The sequence below is a fragment of the Hyaena hyaena genome, unplaced genomic scaffold, assembly GCF_003009895.1.
Source record: "Hyaena hyaena isolate Hyena2069 unplaced genomic scaffold, ASM300989v1 scaffold_992, whole genome shotgun sequence".
NCBI lineage: Eukaryota > Metazoa > Chordata > Mammalia > Carnivora > Hyaenidae > Hyaena > Hyaena hyaena.
Window position 1 is genome coordinate 499,410 of NW_024081625.1, and position 16,146 is coordinate 515,555.

Consider the following 16,146-nt stretch of genomic DNA (forward strand, 5'->3'; position numbering starts at 1 on the left):
CTTTCTTCGGCGGCTCAGAGGCCTTCTCGCCCCTGCGGGCTGCAGATCCTCTTCCTGCACACCTAGGAGACGAGACACATCCCCGACTTGGACGCAGGGGCCGCCTCCTCCACAGCGACCCCCTTCATGTCGTCAGGCATCTGCCCATCCGAGCGCCAGACGTTCAGCTCCGCGAACACGCCTGTCTCGATCATCTCCTCCTGCCAGGGAATGGAGCAGTTGCCGGTGGCGAATTCCTGGAAGAACTCAGTATCTGTTTTGTCGAACACCACGCCCTTGACCGTGGAGAAGGCGCCCACGTCCTGGATGTTCTTGGCATAGACTGTCCTGGAGTCTGGGATGAAGGGGGGTGTCAGCATCCCTGTGAGGAGACAGGAAACAAGGGTGGGAAATGCCATGTGCAGAGGGAAGCGGCCGTGTGCTCAGCGAGCAGGGCTGCCCTTCCCGGGGTGTCTGGATGGGTTTCTGGGTTTCACGCTGAGCGGGCGTGAGGGTCTTAGCGACCAGGCAGGACGTGCCTCCCGGGCACCCACAGCAAAGGACAGCGTGCTCTGGCCCGCGTCCCCAGGCCAGCCTCCCAGGGGCTTCCTTGTCTGCAGGAGCGACCCCTCGAACCCAGCACGGTCAGGACTGAACTCATCTTCTTTCCAAAGCCGGCTTGTCTCCCAGCCTGCTCGGGAGCCGAGGTCCTTCAGTCACCAATATACAGTGCCAGCCACGTGACCCCCGTGGCCCCGCCACCCGCCCTTCCCTTCAGTGCAGCCCCCGGGCCGGGCCTCCTGCCAGACCAGTGAAGTGGCCTCAGGACCCCCCAGGCCCCAGCTCCCCTGGCTCCCATCTTCCCTGCACTGCACCCCTGCCCCACCACAGAGCCTCCTCCCTGTGGTCATCTGATGCTCAGGGCTCCTGTGCGGGGTGACAGGCTCACACACCCTACCGCAGGCTCAGGGACAGGCCGCGTCTGCACACACACACCTGTGCCCAAGTGACACCTGACAACACAGACTGAGGGAACGAGCTTCTCTCAAGAGCACGGGGATCCTGCCCTGTCGTGGACCGGGGCTCCTTAAAAGCACAGGGTGTGGAAATCCATAGCACGGGTCTGGATCCTTAGTTCAAGGGCGAGCAGCACGTCCCGCAAGCATCCCACCCAACTACCAGCACAAGAGACCTTTGTGTGAACACCCAGGCCTGGGGCGCAGGTGACAGAGAAGTGGGGATGGTGGTTGGTTGGTGACAGAAGGCCACAGGGCATCTCTGCTGATGTCACCGCTCAAGAGGCACCAAGGGACCAGGCAGGGCAAGCAGGGACCTCCCGATGGGCCTGCCCCCCCGGGACCCCCAGATCCAAAGGTGAGCAGACGGTACCGGCCTCGAGCTGTCTCCAGTTAATGTCCTTAAAGAGGGGGTTGGCGCGGAGCCCGTCACTCGTCCCGTCTCTGAACCCCAGGCGCTTCTCGGGGTCCTTCTCCAGCAGCGCCTCGCAGAAGTCCTTGCTGGCCTGGCTGAACTTGTCCGAGTACTTGACAGGCTCGGAGAGGACCCTCTGCTTGAGCTCCTTGTTCTCCACCTGCACACGGGACACACCGCGTCACGTCACGCCTGCTGAGCCCGTGCAGGCCGGTGCCAGCCATCTCCCAGGAAGATGCCGGCCCGAGGTGATGGCGGGCCCTGAATGCGAGGCCCCCAGGCACCCCAGCGGTGCTGGGCAAGGTTGGGGCGCTCTGGCTGGTGCCTCGGTGCATCCATGTACCCATTCCTCAGCCACTGGAGAAAGCGAGAAGTGTAAGAGAAAAAGAGCCAACCTTGTAGACTGAGCTGGCAGAGACCTCCTGACTGGGTAGAAACTGAGGGCAAGCTTGAATCCACTTTATGGAGTACAGTTCCTATACCACAGGACCCTGTTCCCAGTGACCAGGGAGCCCCACAAAGACCCCAAACGTGCCCTGTGCCCTTTGCAGCCCGTCTGCCCCCCAGCTTGGCAAACACCGGCCGTGTACTCTCACCACAGGCTAGGTTTGCCTTCCTAACGTGGCATAGAGACAGGCGCACCCAGAGTCACTCATCTGCCATCACGGGTCTGACGCCCGGTGGGCCGCAGGCCGTGGAGCAGGCCATGGGCCGCCGCGGGCCCGCTGCACACCTTGTGCCTGACGGGTCAGGCTCGCGCACGCAGAAAGCAGCGCTTCTGGTCGGGGCCGTGGGGTCGGTGGGAGCTCTGGGCTGGGCCTCTCGCTGCATGTGGGTTCCGCACCGCTAGCCTCGTCTTGTTCTTGCGAGTGGTTGGAAGTCAGGAGAGAAAACGCGTCATAGCGATGAGGGCGGCCGAGCAGAGACGCAGAGCGGCTGGCGTGTAGCCACATGAGTGCTCTCTGCTCCCAGAAGCCTGGGTGTGTCAGGGCCAGGGCAGGCCTGGGGACGGACACACTCGGGGACCCAGGCAGAAGAAGCGAGGGGCGTGACCTCGGGCCGGCTAAAGAGGCTGCTCCCACAGGCCCTGCAGATGCCTCCTGCCCTCCGGCCTCCTCAGCCCCGGCTCCTGGTGCCTCCGCTGGGCTTCGAGCGGGCGATGAGTCCCCAGATACCGTTGGTGGCAATGCTGCGGTCTTTACAAAGGGCAGCAGACTTGCTAGCACCCCTTCCCCAACAGCGTGGGCTGCCCACGTGTCTCACAGAATTTCAAACGTCTTCATTGTTGTTTTATTTGCTATGGTGATCAGTGATCACAACTCGCTGGGAACCCAGCTGTGTTTGTTCATTAAGGTACACAGGCTGTTTGGGACCGAGGCCGCTGCACACTCAGCAGGCTGTGGCATGTGGACATGTGATCTTTATGGTCACTGGGACACCAGAACGTTCGTCTGACTCGCTTTACCCGGCGTCTGCTCCACCGTGGTGGTCGGAGCAGGACCCCAGGCGACTCCGAGGTAACAGCACCTGCAGCCTCTGGGGCAGACGGTGCAGGAGGGGACGTGCCCCAGGGGTCAGGGCACAGAGGCGTGAGACCTGCTGCCCTCTCTTCAGAAAGGCTGCCATGCTGGAGCAGGTGACAGCGAGCTCGCTGCTCTGCGGGGAAAGCAGGAGGGGCGAGGCCGCATCCCCCTTAGACCGGCTGGGCCCCAGATGGGCTGAGCGCTGCTCGTGGGGTTGGCTTGGGGGGCCCAGCATGGCTGGTCCTGAGACACAGCTCAGTGTGGGGAGCGCCATGAGACGGGGCCACCGTGTCCCCTCTCCTGCCCGTGAGAACATGTGAACAGCCCCCCATAACAAGCGGGGCCACCGCGGGGGGTGGAGTGACCTCCTACCTTCTCTCCTCGGGCGCGGAAGGGTCCTCTGGCTGCGATCATCTCATACAGCGTCACCCCCAGGGCAAAGTAGTCCACAGAGAAGCCGTATTCCTCACCCCGCAACAGCTCGGGGGCCATGAAACCTGCCAGGTAACAGCGCAGGCTTGGACGCGGCACGTGGTGGCCGTCACTCACCCAGCCCGGTGGGAGGGGCCGACGACCCACATGCACGACCTTCCGTGCTGGGGCTGCCCGAGTGCCACAGTGTGGACAGTGTCCCCGGCCCGTGGCCAGGAGTTAAGGCCTCAGGTGTCACAACCCAAACATTCCCGACAGCACACAGTGTCCCCTCCAGGCATAATTGTCCCTGCTTGAGAACCACTGCTGTCCACATCACTTGTGCCGTGATGCCTGTCTCCCTGGTGGCACGCCACAGTAAGCAGACAGGGTGACGGTCCCTGAGAACCACACACACACACAGACAGTCCCTGAGAACCACACACACAGAGTGATGGTCCCTGAGAACCACACACACAGAGACGGTCCCTGAGAACCACACACACAGAGTGACGGTCCCTGAGAACCACACACACAGAGTGACGGTCCCTGAGAACCACACACACAGAGTGACGGTCCCTGAGAACCACACACACAGTGACGGTCCCTCAGAACCATACACACACAGAGTGACGGTCCCTCAGAACCATACACACAGAGTGACAGTCCCTCAGAACCACACACACAGTGACGGTCCCTCAGAAACACACACACACACAGATGGCCCCTCAGAACCACACACACAGAGTGACGGTCCTTGCTTGCAACTTAGGCATGAGTGTGACCTCATGTGTGGGGTCATGGGGGTGTGTGGTCAGAGACAGGCACTACCAGTTGCTTCTGAAAAGGGCACAAAAGGACAGATTGAAGGCCAGATATTCCAAAGAGCCATCCAGATGCCCACCACTGCCCCATCTGTTCCCACACCAGGTCAGCCACGTTTGGGGAGTTGGGGAGCCCCACACTGTGCAGGTCCATGAGCCTGAAAGCAAGCTCTGGGGTTCTACTCCCTAACTGCCACCGTACGGAAGCCAGCCAGCACATGGGAAGGGTGGATGGGCCAGTTTCTGGGACCCATGGCCACTCCCTTGGGACCAGGGGTCGGTGCTCTGGGGTGGGTGCAGATGGCTTCTGTGCCTGACGGCCGCACACATTCCAAGGGAAGGAAAGCTAGTGTGTCTGTTGACTTCCTGTCCCTCCTGGCCCTCCATATACCATGTTCACGGCCAGGGTCCAAGAGGGGGTGTGCTCAGCAAAGGCAGCCAAGCCAGTGTGACCACCGACTCACTTGTCCCAGACAGGTCACAGAAGTCCAGTCCCGTAGGCCCACCCCTTCTGCCTTTTTAGGTCCTGCTTTTCAGAAACTGCACCACCATCCAGACTGCTCAGATGGTATGAAAAAGATGGGTTTCACTGGCCACAACTTTGAGGTTGAAACACTGTCTGGGAGAAAGCCAGGCCTCAGGGAGGGGATCAGTTTCTGCAAAACACCACAGTGGTGGCTCTGGTCTATATCCCAACCTGGTCTGGGTGACACATTGTTTTGTATCTCCAGGAGGAGAAAGCACCAGTAAACATTTGTCACCTGAATGCACAGCGAGTGACTGGATGACTGAGGCAATGAATGAGTGAGTGAGCAGAGTGAGCAGATGAAAGAATAACTGAGCAAGTGTGTGAGTGAATGAATGAGTGAATGAGCGGGAGCATGAATGAGTAAGTGAAGGAATGAGTGAGCAGGTGAAGGAATGAGAGCAGGTGAGTGAATGGGTGAATGGGTGAATGGGTATGTGACTGAATGAGCAGATGAATGAATGAATGAGTGAGCAAATGTTTGTGAATGAATGAGTAGGTGAGTGAGTGAACGGCTGAGTGGATGAGTGAGTGAATGAATAAAGGAGTGAGTAGGTGAATGAGTGAGCAAATGAATGAGTGTATGACTGAGTGACTGGGTGAATGACTGAGTGTGTGAGTGAATGAGTGAGCAGGTGAATGAATGAGCGAGCGGGTGAATGAGTGAGCGAGCGGGTGGTGAGTGAGCAGGTGGTGAGTGAGCGGGTGAATGAATGAGTGAGCGGGTGAATGAATGAGTGAGCGGGTGAATGAATGAGCGAGCGGGTGAATGAATGAGTGAGCGGGTGAATGAATGAGTGAGCGGGTGAATGAATGAGCGAGCGGGTGAATGAATGAGTGAGCGGGTGGCGAGTGAGCGGGTGAATGAATGAGCGAGCAGATGCATGAATGAATGACCGGGTGAGTGAATGAGTGAGCGAACACTCCTCCCTCTAGTTACTAATTCTTCTGCGTTGACCCAGCCCCGCGTCCGTGGGGTCAGAGGGCACGCTCACATCCCTCCTGCGCAGGGCTGACAGCCTGCTGCCCGCGGCCACAGCAGGCAGGGTGCAGAGGGGTAGGGGAGAAGGAGGCGGCAGGTGTCACCGCACCTGGGCACAACGCACAGTAGCCTGGGTAGCCTCGGCCGGGCCTCTGCAGGCCCCACCCTGCCCCGGCCCAAAGGCGCAGAAGCCAGGACGCTGCCCAGGGAAAGGCAGCAGCCACGAGAGGCTGCGGGGCCCTCACACTCGGCACCAGCAGGGCCCGCGGACGCCCTGCAGTCAGACCGCTCGGAAGGCAGCCGTGGCGCCTCATTCTCCACAGCTTCCGCCTCATGGTTTGAATCGCCTCGAAATACGTGTTTCCACTCACGCGCTCACACTCAGGGCTGGAACTTCACAGATTCTGACCAAGGATGTGGGAAACTCAAGATGGGACCCTCCCCTGAACAAAGCCACCCATGAGGACACACCCACCTTGGCAGCGTTTCCTCCCCAAAGCCAGGTCAACCCAGGAGAGGATCTACTGAGAGTCCCTGGACCTTCCGGAACATGGGGGGTGGGGGGCAGGGGGACCGACCGTCAGGTGCCCACAGCCTGTGGGCCTGAGCCCCTCCTGCTGCTTGGGCTGCTGTGCTGTGCCCATCCCGCCCCTGCTCCCAGGGTCTCCTGTGTTCTCTGCAGGCCCGGGGTGAGGGGAGATGGGGGGCAGCAGAACATGTTTGTACATGCACGCATATACACACGCACACACATGCACACACTCACACACATGAGCCCATATACACGTGTGCACGTGCACAGACCTCACACACATGCACCCATATACACGCGTGCACATGCACACACTTCATACACATGCACCCATATACACACCCACACACACTCATACACGCGCATGCACATACACATGTGTACACACACATGCATATACACATGCAAGCATACACACACTTGCACACTCATACACATGCATATGCACCCGCACACATACACATGCGTGCACACATACACATGCACTCACATACACACCCACACATATGCACACACTCATACACATGCATGCATATACGCACGTGCACACGTGCACACACATAGAGATGCAAACACGTGCACACATGCACACTCATACACATGCACACATATGCACAAGCACACTCATACACCTGCAGAGACACGTGTGCGTGTACACATAACACATGCACAATGCACACACACAAATGTAAACACAGACACGTGTGTATGCACGCGCGCGCGCGCACACAACACACACACACACAGGATGCGGGCGGCCCCCTCCCCTGTGAGGCCGCCCCACCTGCCTCACACCCTACCCTGGACTCCCGTGGACAGAGAAGGCCCTGGGCACACTGAGGCGAGGGCTGGGTACCCCTCGTGGCTTTCCCAGGCTGCCCACCTTGGTGGGGGCACAGCCAGTGATTCACTGCGCACAGGCCATCAGGGCTCCAGCCGACATTGTCGGGCTCCCCTCCAGACAAACACATTCTGCTGATGTCCAGAAAGCCACTGAAGGCGGAAGCTTCTATCTCAGAGGGCGTGACGCGTCAGAAGCAGCAGGCGGGAGGGTCGTCCCTGCAGTGGGTGCAGCTGGCGGGTCCCAAAGGTTTGCTCTTCGCTCTGACAGATGGGGCCCCCACGGACCCACCCTCGCTCTGGGGTGCTCACCTGGGGTTCCTGCATAGCCCTTGGTCTTGGTCTGCCCGTCCTTCAGCTCCACGGCCAGCCCAAGGTCAGAAATGCGGATATTGCCTGAAAGCAAACACGGACGGAGGTCACACGCAGCTCTACAGAACAAAGGCGCCCGCAGGAGCCAAGGGCAGCCTCTGCCCACGTGTGCACACATATGCAAGGGCACACGTGCGCCCACGGGCACACGCTCACAGCACAAGCCCCCCCCCCCGGGGCCCCCAGCAGACCTGTGGCTGTGCCTGGGGACACGGTCCCCCCAAGCCCTGTCTGGAGATCACTACGTTTGCGTGACTTGGGGACACAAAGGGAGGCTGTCTAAGGGACACAGAGGAAACCTAGATCTCCGCGTCACCTTCTGACGAGAGTTCCATAAAAGGCAGGAAGAGTGACAGCCTGAGGGTTTATAATCAGTAATGAAATATTAACTCTTTGCCAATCGTTCCACGACTAGAGTCATGTGGAGTTAACTCCCCGTGACGCTTGGGGCCTGATTATCCCCCGGATTTCAACTCAATCCATCAAAAAATTTGGAGACAATTGTGCAAAATGTATGAAATGAACAACAAACTTAAGATGTCTTTTGATGCTGTTTAAAGCTACAACAAACACTTATCAAAACTGGCCTATCTCCCTACGGGTGACCTGTCGGGCCACAGAGGGGAGGCCGGAGGGGAGGCCGGGAGGGGAGGCTGGGAGGGGAGGCCGGGAGGGGAGGCCAGAGGGGAGGCTGGGAGGGGAGGCCGGGAGGGGAGGCCGGGAGGGGAGGCTGAGAGGGGGGACCAGGAGGGGAGGCCGGGAGGGGGACCCTTGGAGGGGGTACTGGGAAAGGGAAGGCCTGGAGGGGAGGCTGGGAGGGGAGGTCGGGAGGGGGGGCCCCGAGGGGGGGCCGCGAGGGGAGGCTGGGAGGGGGGGCCTGGAGGGGGACCCTTGGAGGGGGTACTGGGAAGGGGAAGGCCAGGCGGGGAGGGAGGCCCCCTCACCGTCGTCGTCCAGGAGCACGTTCTCAGGCTTGAGGTCTCGATAGACAATGGCTCTCTGGTGCAGGTGCTCCAGGCCGCTGATGATCTGCGCCGTGTAGAAGACAGCACGTGGCTCCTGGAAGCCGGGGTTCTCCTCGTTCACGTTGTAGATGTGGTATCTGGGGGCAGACCACGCAGAGGCCCATGCTGCTCCGGCACAACAACGGGCCCCCAGTTTCCATGGAAAGTGAAATCTCAGGAAACAGTGAGAGCCTCAAAGTCCCATTTTGTGTCAGCAAAGCGTCTGGGCCCTGGGGGGCCTCGGCGTCAGCCCGAAGAGCCTGCCGCGGCGCCAAGAGCCCCCAGCGGCTGGTGGTCACGCCCCCACAGACCCTACCACGACCACCCAGGAGACGGGCAGAGTGCACTGCTCTCCCGCCTCCCCCACACTGGCCTGCAAAGCTGGAAATGCTCCCCAAAGCCATCTCGCCAGCGCCAGCCCAGGGAGGACGGGCAGAGGGCGGTGAAGGAAGCCCACGCAAGCCACCGGAGTCACTCAGTTTAAGCAGTCGATATAGCGTCCAGGTAAGCGCCTCGGCTATCTCGCCAAGTCCACACACGCAGACTCCCGGGTGGGCCTGCAGCGCCGTTTCCGTCCAGCCTCCCCCCTCCCCATCTTTCCACTATCACGTTCTGCACGGAAGCAAGACCTAGTGAGCTCACGATAAAGAGAAACAAACCATCTATACCAGAGAGCAACCAGGGAGAGGCGGGCCAAGGGAACAAGACGGGGAACCTCACATAAGCCAGACCTTGAGAAAGCCGGGATAACAAAATAAGTGGCTTTTATTACATTTACTTCATAACAGAGTGTAGCGCACTACAGTTAGTGCAGCGTCGTATGATGCAGTGCAGTGCGGTGTGGCGTCATGCGGGGTGGCACAGTGTAGCGTGGGGTGTGCAGGGTAGTACGGTGTAGTGTAGGGTGGCATCGTACAGTGTATTATGCAATGGTGTAGAGTAGAGAGCAACATAGTGTAATAAGGCGTAAGGTAGGATAGTGTAGCGTAGTGCACCGTGGTGTGGTGTGATGTGGTGTAGTGTAATACAGAGCAGTGTTGTATGGTGTGGCGTGGTGTGGCGTGGCACAGTGTGCTATAAAGTAGTATAGTAGAGAATGACATAGTATAGTATAAGGCAGTACAGTGTGGGCTGGTATAGTATGGTGCAGTACAGGATGGGGCAGTATGATGTAGCAGAGTATAGTATGTTATAGTACAATATACTGTAGTGTCACATAGTATAGTCACGTATCGCACAGTGGAGCAGAGTATACCGCGCACAGCACTGTAGTGTGGTCTAGTATAGTGTTGTATAGAATGGTACAGTATGTATATACTATTGTGCAGTGTTGGACAGTGTAGTACGGTGTAGTGTAACACGCTGTAGTCTAGTCCAGTGTAGTTAAGTCTAGTGTGGAGTTGTGTAGTTTAGGACAGTGTGGTACAGTGTCACATAGCATTGGGTAGTGTAGTAGAGCATAACACGATGCGGTGCAGTATAGTATACTGTGGTCTAGTGTAGTATGCTGCAGTGTGCTACAGTGTAGTGTGGTGAGGTAGACTATTGTGTGGTGCAGTATGGTGTGGTGTGGAGCAGCACAGAGTGGTGCAGTGCAGTGCAGTGCAGTAGTGGAGAGCCGCATGGCAAAGTCTACGAGAGTGTGCTGCTGTGTGCTGCCGTGTGCTATAGCATGCTGTCGTGTGCTGCAGTGTGCTGTAGTATAGTGTGCTGTAGCGTGCTGTTGTGTGCTGTAGTGTGCTGTCGTGTAGTGTACTGTAGCGTGCTGTCGTGTGCTGTAGTGTGCTGCAGTGTGCTGTAGTGTAGTGTACTGTAGCGTGCTGTCGTGTGCTGTAGTGTGCTACTGTGTGCTGTCGTGTGCTGCAGTGTGCTGTAGTGTGCTATAGAGTAGTGTGCTGCCATGTGCTGTCGTCTGCTGTCGTGTGCTGTAGTGTAGTGTGCTGCAGTGTGCTGTAGTGTGCTGCAGTGTGCTGTAGTGTGCTGTAACATCCTGTAGCGTGCTGCAGTGTGCTGTAGTGTGCTATAGAGTAGTGTGCTGCCATGTGCTGTCGTGTGCTGTCGTGTGCTGTAGTGTAGTGTGCTGCAGTGTGCTGTAGTGTGCTGTAACATCCTGTAGCGTGCTAGAGTGTGCTGTCGTGTGCTGTAGTGTGCTGCAGTGTGCTGTAGTGTAGTGTGCGCAGTGTGCTGTAGTGTGCTGTAACATCCTGTAGCATGCTATAGTGTGCTGTAGTGTAGTGTGCTGCAGTGCGCTGTTGTGTGCTGTAGTGTGCTGTCATGTGCTGCAGTGCGCTGTTGTGTGCTGTAGTGTGCTGTCATGTGCTGTAGTGTGCTGTAGTGTAGTGTGCGCAGTGTGCTGTAGTGTGCTGTAGTGTAGTGTGCTGTAGTGTGCTGTAACGTCCTGTAGTGTGCTGCAGCGTGCTGTAGCAGGGCGCCGGATACGACAGTGTGGTGTCACGTGGCGCAGTAGGGTGTGGCACAGGGCAGCGTGGGGCGTGTGGTGCAGCACAACCGTGCAGAGTGACGTGTCATGTGGTACGATACGGTACAGCAGCGTCATGATCATCTCTGCTCTCTTTAAGTCATGTTGTCTGTACTTCCTCTTCCGTGTGGCCTCACATGGGCTCCTTACTCAAGGCCTCAGAATCCCCACCTGGAAAATGGGGCCAACAGACACCTGACAGAGCTTCGCTGGAGATGGACCCGCAGGAGGAACGGAGGCAGAGGGCTTGCAAGTGACACCAACAGTGACGGCCCCGTTTGTGTGCCACGCGACACTCCTCCGGGTGCCTACTATGTGGTAACTTACTCCCCACAACGCCCTGAGAATACTAGTATTATTCTTCATCCCCATTTCACAGACCAGCACACTGAGGCAAGGGCAGGCAGGTTGCTCGACTTGCACTGGGTCTTTCTGCGCCGAGAGCCTGTGGTCCGACTTCCCGCGGGAGCCCACAGTCGGGCTCTCAGGCCTCCGGCAAACCCAGGCACTGGATACACGGACAGCAAAGCCACGGTCCCGAAGTTGGCCACGTCGTTTCCGGCTCTGCCGTGATCCCCAAGAGCAGGGCCCTGGCCCACCCTTTGCTCATCGGTCCAACCCAAATGGCGCTTGACCCACGGCCCCTGTGCCTCCAGCCCGCAGCCACACAAACCCTCGTCCACCAGTGACCAGAGAGCTGTGGGCCACCTCCCCACGGCCCCGCATTTCACGTGGTGCTGAGGACACATCACGTGGAGATTCAGCAACCAGGGGGCAGAGAGGAGCGTGTTGATGGGGGGCAGCCCCACGGGGCCCCAGAGACCCTGCTCCAACTCACTCCCTGCTTACCTTATGTCGCCTCCATTCATGATAGTCATCACCAGACAGAGGTCAGTTTTGGTTTCAAACGCATAGGCCAGAGAGACTATAAACCTGCTGTGTACCTTTGCTAGAATCTTCTTCTCTACCATAGCACCCTGAAAAGCAAGATCTTGAATAAGTACCCGGGTTTGAGCGGGAAAGTGACGTCACCATAAAAGCCCAAGTCCCACAAGCCGGAAGCAGAAATAGAGTTGCAAACGTATTCGAAGCACCCGCCCATAACACACACGGGTGTCGGTCGCCCCAGCCCCGGCGACGACACGTCCAGAGGCCTTCGGGCCTCCTGGAGCCTCCGGGGGCAGGAGCCGGACCGCCAGCCTTAAAGACGCCAGGTGAGGACCCGGCACGTCGGCGGCTGCCTGTTCGGTCCTTCCTTACGTCCAAACAGCCCGCCCCCGCCCCCACCCCCACCCCGCAGCAGCCGGGCGCCCCCCGCATCTCTTCATTTCTGTCTTTGTTTTCAAGCCTCGCGAGTCCATTTAGAATATTTTAAAGGTGTGCTTGGATAAGGAAGGCCGGACTCCTGTTCGAGGGAGGAACCCTTGATGTTCCGGGGGCCCCTCTGCGTCCACGCTGCAGACGTGCAGTGCGGGCTGGTCCTCCTGGGTGTTAAGTTCGGTGAGGACCCTGAACTCGGGACCGAAGACGCCGAGGGGGGAGACCACGCCGGCCTGGGCTCCTCCCGCAGCCCCAAGGGGGGAGCACTGGCAAGAAGCCCCCAGGCAGGCACCCTCGGCAGCTGCCGTTTACCCCGAAAAGCAGTGTCTGCTGTGTGCAGCGGGAAAGGACAGGAGATGCGCGCAGGAGATGCGCAGAGCGGCCCTCGCTGTCCTCGCCGCGGCGGGTCTGACCCGAGCTGGGAACAGCAGACCCCACACGGCAGCCTGCCGGGCGTCGGCTCCCCTGAGCCCGGGAGACATTCTAGAGACGGCCAGGGCCGGCTGCCCCCAGCGTGAGGAGCCCCAGAGCGCCGGAGGAAAGGGCGGCCTCCCTCCAACACCAGCTCCCACACTGCGTGGTGTTGGTGAAACAAGGAGGCCAGCGGGCTGTACGGTGCCGTCCACACCAACGACACGAAGGCCGACGCCGAGGAGGGATCCCGGCGACCACGCGTGCGTGCAGGGCGCCGGGCCAGCGGCTCCGAGCAGCCACGCCGAGGCGCTGGCCAGAGGGCGGCCGCGCTCCGCTCCGTCGGGGGACCCAGCCCGCGAAGGGCCCGCCTGCCCGTGTCAGGGTGCCCCTCCCGCCTGCCGTGAGCGGCCGGCTGCCCACCTGGTACCCCTTCCTTTTCTTGAGTCTCTTCTTGTTGAGCTTCTTACACGCGTACAACTTGCCGGTGGCCTTCATCTGGCAGGCGGACACCTCCCCGAAGCCACCTTTCCCCAGGACCCTGAAGTCCAGGAACCAGTCCTCCCCCGTGGGCTGCGCCTCCAGCCACTTCCACTGCAGGAACCGCTGGAAGTGCAGGCTGCCCAGGTACTCCCGGAAGGGCTCCTGGCTCAGGTGCGCCAGGGTCGCCTGCAGCAGGGGCTGGAAGAGCCCGTCCCCGCTGGCCACGGGCCCCTCCCGGGCCTGCGCCGCCGCCCCCGCGTCCAGGAAGCTGCAGAAGAGCTTGGCCTGGGGGTCCAGGTACGCGGCCAGGATGGCGCGGGCCTTCTGCGGCCGGAGGTCGTCGTCAGCGGTGTCGTAGTCCTCGATGTCTTTCCAGAGCTCCAGGGCCGGCGCGTGCCGCTCGTCCGCCTCCAGGAACTGCCGGAAGAGCCGCTTGCCGATGGGCTGCTCCGAGCACACGCTGGGGAACGCCAGGTCCAGGCTCTCCCGGAGGCCCTCGCACTTGGACAGCGGGGGCAGCCTGAGCTTGGCCAGGTACTTCCTGTCCCGGGAGGACGGGCCGCTGCTCCCATCGAAGCTGCCCCTCGCAGCGATGAAGGCCGAGTTGGCCACCACGGTCTCCAGGGACCCGAAATCCATGCCGGCGCCAACCTCCCACCGCGTCGCGCACTAGGGGCCCGACCTGCCGCCCTGGCCCGCGCCCCCTGCCCTCCCCGGTCAGCAGGCGTCCCGGCAGGTGCAGGGCTGACTGGAGGCCGTGCCAGGAGCCTGGGGCACCCAGCTGACGCAGCTCTGGCCAAATCCCAGCCCGGGGTCACAGACCAGGTGCCAGAAAAAGACAATCCGCTAAGCTGCTTCCAGTCGGATTAGACGGCCCGTCCTGGGGGCTCCTTCCTCCCGGGGGCCCGCCAGGAAGGACAAACCCTGGCCCCGAGGCGCGTCGCTGAGGTCGTCCCCAGCCTAGGCACACGGGGACCCGTTCGTCTCCTTGAGGCGACGGGGGGCACAGGGGCAGAAGGCAGCGGGGCCCAGGAGAGACCCTGATTCAGTAGAGACGGCTGGTGCTTTTCCCACTATATTTCATTTCTGTCTTAAAAAAATAGCAAGTGGGAAGAAAATCAGGTGATCCTAGGAATTCACAGAGAAAAAGCAGTGAGAGCTCACAGGCAAACACCTCCCTGGGGTGTCCATGGGTGAGACCACTGGCAGGGGGACCTCTGGTCTGTGGGGACCTGGCCCGACACGGACAGCAGCCTGCCCCCAGGTCACGTGCCCGCTCTGAGACCTAAGGTAACCCCGGCACCTGCCCAGGGATCAGCTCCACGTCAGCTCCCTCCCCTCTCCTGGGCTGTGCCAGCAAAGCAGAAATGCCTGCAGGTGTTTCAAGTGAAGTTAGGACTGAAGCGGGAGACCCCAGCTACACCCAGGGCTGAGGTCCCCCACGGAAGCAGGAGTGAGAGAGGGCAGGGCACACCTGGGGGGGACACCTGGGGCACACACCTGGGGGGACACAGCTGGGGGGGGACAGCTGGGGGTACATATCTGGGGCCCACACCTGGAGGGGACACACCTTGGGGGGGACACAACTGGGGGGACACAGCTGGGGGGGACACAGCTGGGGGACACACCTGGGGGGACACACCTGGGGGGGACACCTGGGGCACACACCTGGGGGGACACAGCTGGGGGGGACACAGCTGGGGGACACACCTGGGGGGACACACCTGGGGGGACACAGCTGAGGGGACACACCTGGGGGGGACACACCTGGGGGGACACACCTGAGGGGACACACCTGGGGGGACACACCTGGGGGGGACACACCTGGGGGACAACCTGGGGGAGACACACCTGGGGGGGACACACCTGGGGGGACACACCTGGGGGAGACACACCTGGGGCACACACCTGGGACACACCTGGGGGACACACTTAGGGGACATCTAGGGGACACCTAGGGCATATCTGCGGTACATCTGGGGATGCCAGGCCCAAGGAGTACTGCAGGTACTCAGTGAATGTGTGGGGAAGAAAAGGAAGCAATGGGGGCTGACTACAGTTGAAAGAGGGGAGGAATGGAGGGGCTGCAGAAACAAGAATGCTGAGGCAGGAGAGGCCGAACCCGGGACGACCCCCCTCCCCGCACCACTACTCCCAGGAGGGCCTGGGAGGGGGTGCGGGTGGAAGGCAGGGAGGCGGAAGTGAGAACTCGATGTGCGCGCAGCCCAAGTCCCCTGCCTTAGCCCCTTCCTGCCTCCCCAGCAGGGCTCAACAGACAGTGGTCAGGGTTTGTGGTAGCACCGCCTTCCAGTGTTTCTTGGAGCCCACACTTCCCAGCGGTGCCTGACACACCAATCGCCCAGAGACTTTGCCAAAACAGACTCTGCTTCAGCGGCCTGGGGTGGGCCGGCGACTGTGCGCCTGTCCCGAGCTGCTTGGAGACGCAGTGCGCACGTTAGTGTGGTCTGTTCTGCTCCAGCACCGGCCTCTCTGTTACTGTACCTGATACACAGAGCAGATGATAAGCTTGGAACTGAGTAATCGGAGTTGTTGACTTAATTCTTTTCCAAAAATATTTTTCAAAACGCATATTTAACTTTTTTAATGTTTTTATTTATTTCTGAGAGAGAAAGAGAGACAGTGTGAGCAGGGGAGGGTCAGAGAGAGAGGGAGACACAGAATCTGAAACAGGCTCCAGACTCTGAGCTGTCAGCACAGAGCCCGACGCGGGGCTCGAACCCATGAACCGCAAGATCATGACCTGAGCCGAAGTTGGACGCTTAACCGACTGAGCCACCCAGATGCCCCTCAAAACACATATTTTAAAACTAAGTATTCAAAATATGGAAGAAAATAGTCCACTTCCTTTGCCTTTCTATGTAAGTCTTACAATAGTCTTGTCCACATCTACACAAAAAAATCTACCTCGGACCTTGATAGGAATTACACCTGCACATCAACTGGGGAGAACTGACATCTTTACTACACTGAGTCTCTCAACCTCTGAACGCGGTCCGTCCTCCCTCACC

At 59.7% G+C, this 16,146-nt stretch overlaps 1 protein-coding gene across 1 annotated transcript; it reads right to left on the reverse strand.

Annotated features, from left to right (window-relative positions):
- Window positions 1–54: 54 nt before the first annotated feature.
- GRK1 (G protein-coupled receptor kinase 1) lies at window positions 55–13,756 on the reverse strand. The gene is made up of 7 exons (XM_039221632.1): window positions 13,058–13,756; window positions 11,753–11,880; window positions 8,365–8,522; window positions 7,361–7,444; window positions 3,306–3,430; window positions 1,369–1,570; window positions 55–361 (listed from the first exon to the last, which is right to left on the reverse strand). Exons 1-7 carry the CDS (start codon window positions 13,754–13,756, stop codon window positions 63–65), a joined length of 1,695 nt encoding a protein of 564 aa, XP_039077563.1. The 3' UTR covers window positions 55–62.
- Between the last annotated feature and the right edge of the window lie 2,390 nt (window positions 13,757–16,146).

What these genes read in the sequence shown, in the direction of transcription:
- GRK1 (XM_039221632.1), bottom strand. Translation starts at nt 13,756, where the DNA reads ATGGATTTCGGGTCCCTGGAGACCGTGGTGGCCAACTCGGCCTTCATC. An exon ending in AGAAAAGGAAGGGGTACCAG is followed by an intron (nt 11,881 to 13,057) that starts GTGGGCAGCCGG and finishes CTTGCTTTTCAG; the next exon opens with GGTGCTATGGTAGAGAAGAA. An exon ending in GGGCTATGCAGGAACCCCAG is followed by an intron (nt 3,431 to 7,360) that starts GTGAGCACCCCA and finishes GTTACCTGGCAG; the next exon opens with GTTTCATGGCCCCCGAGCTG.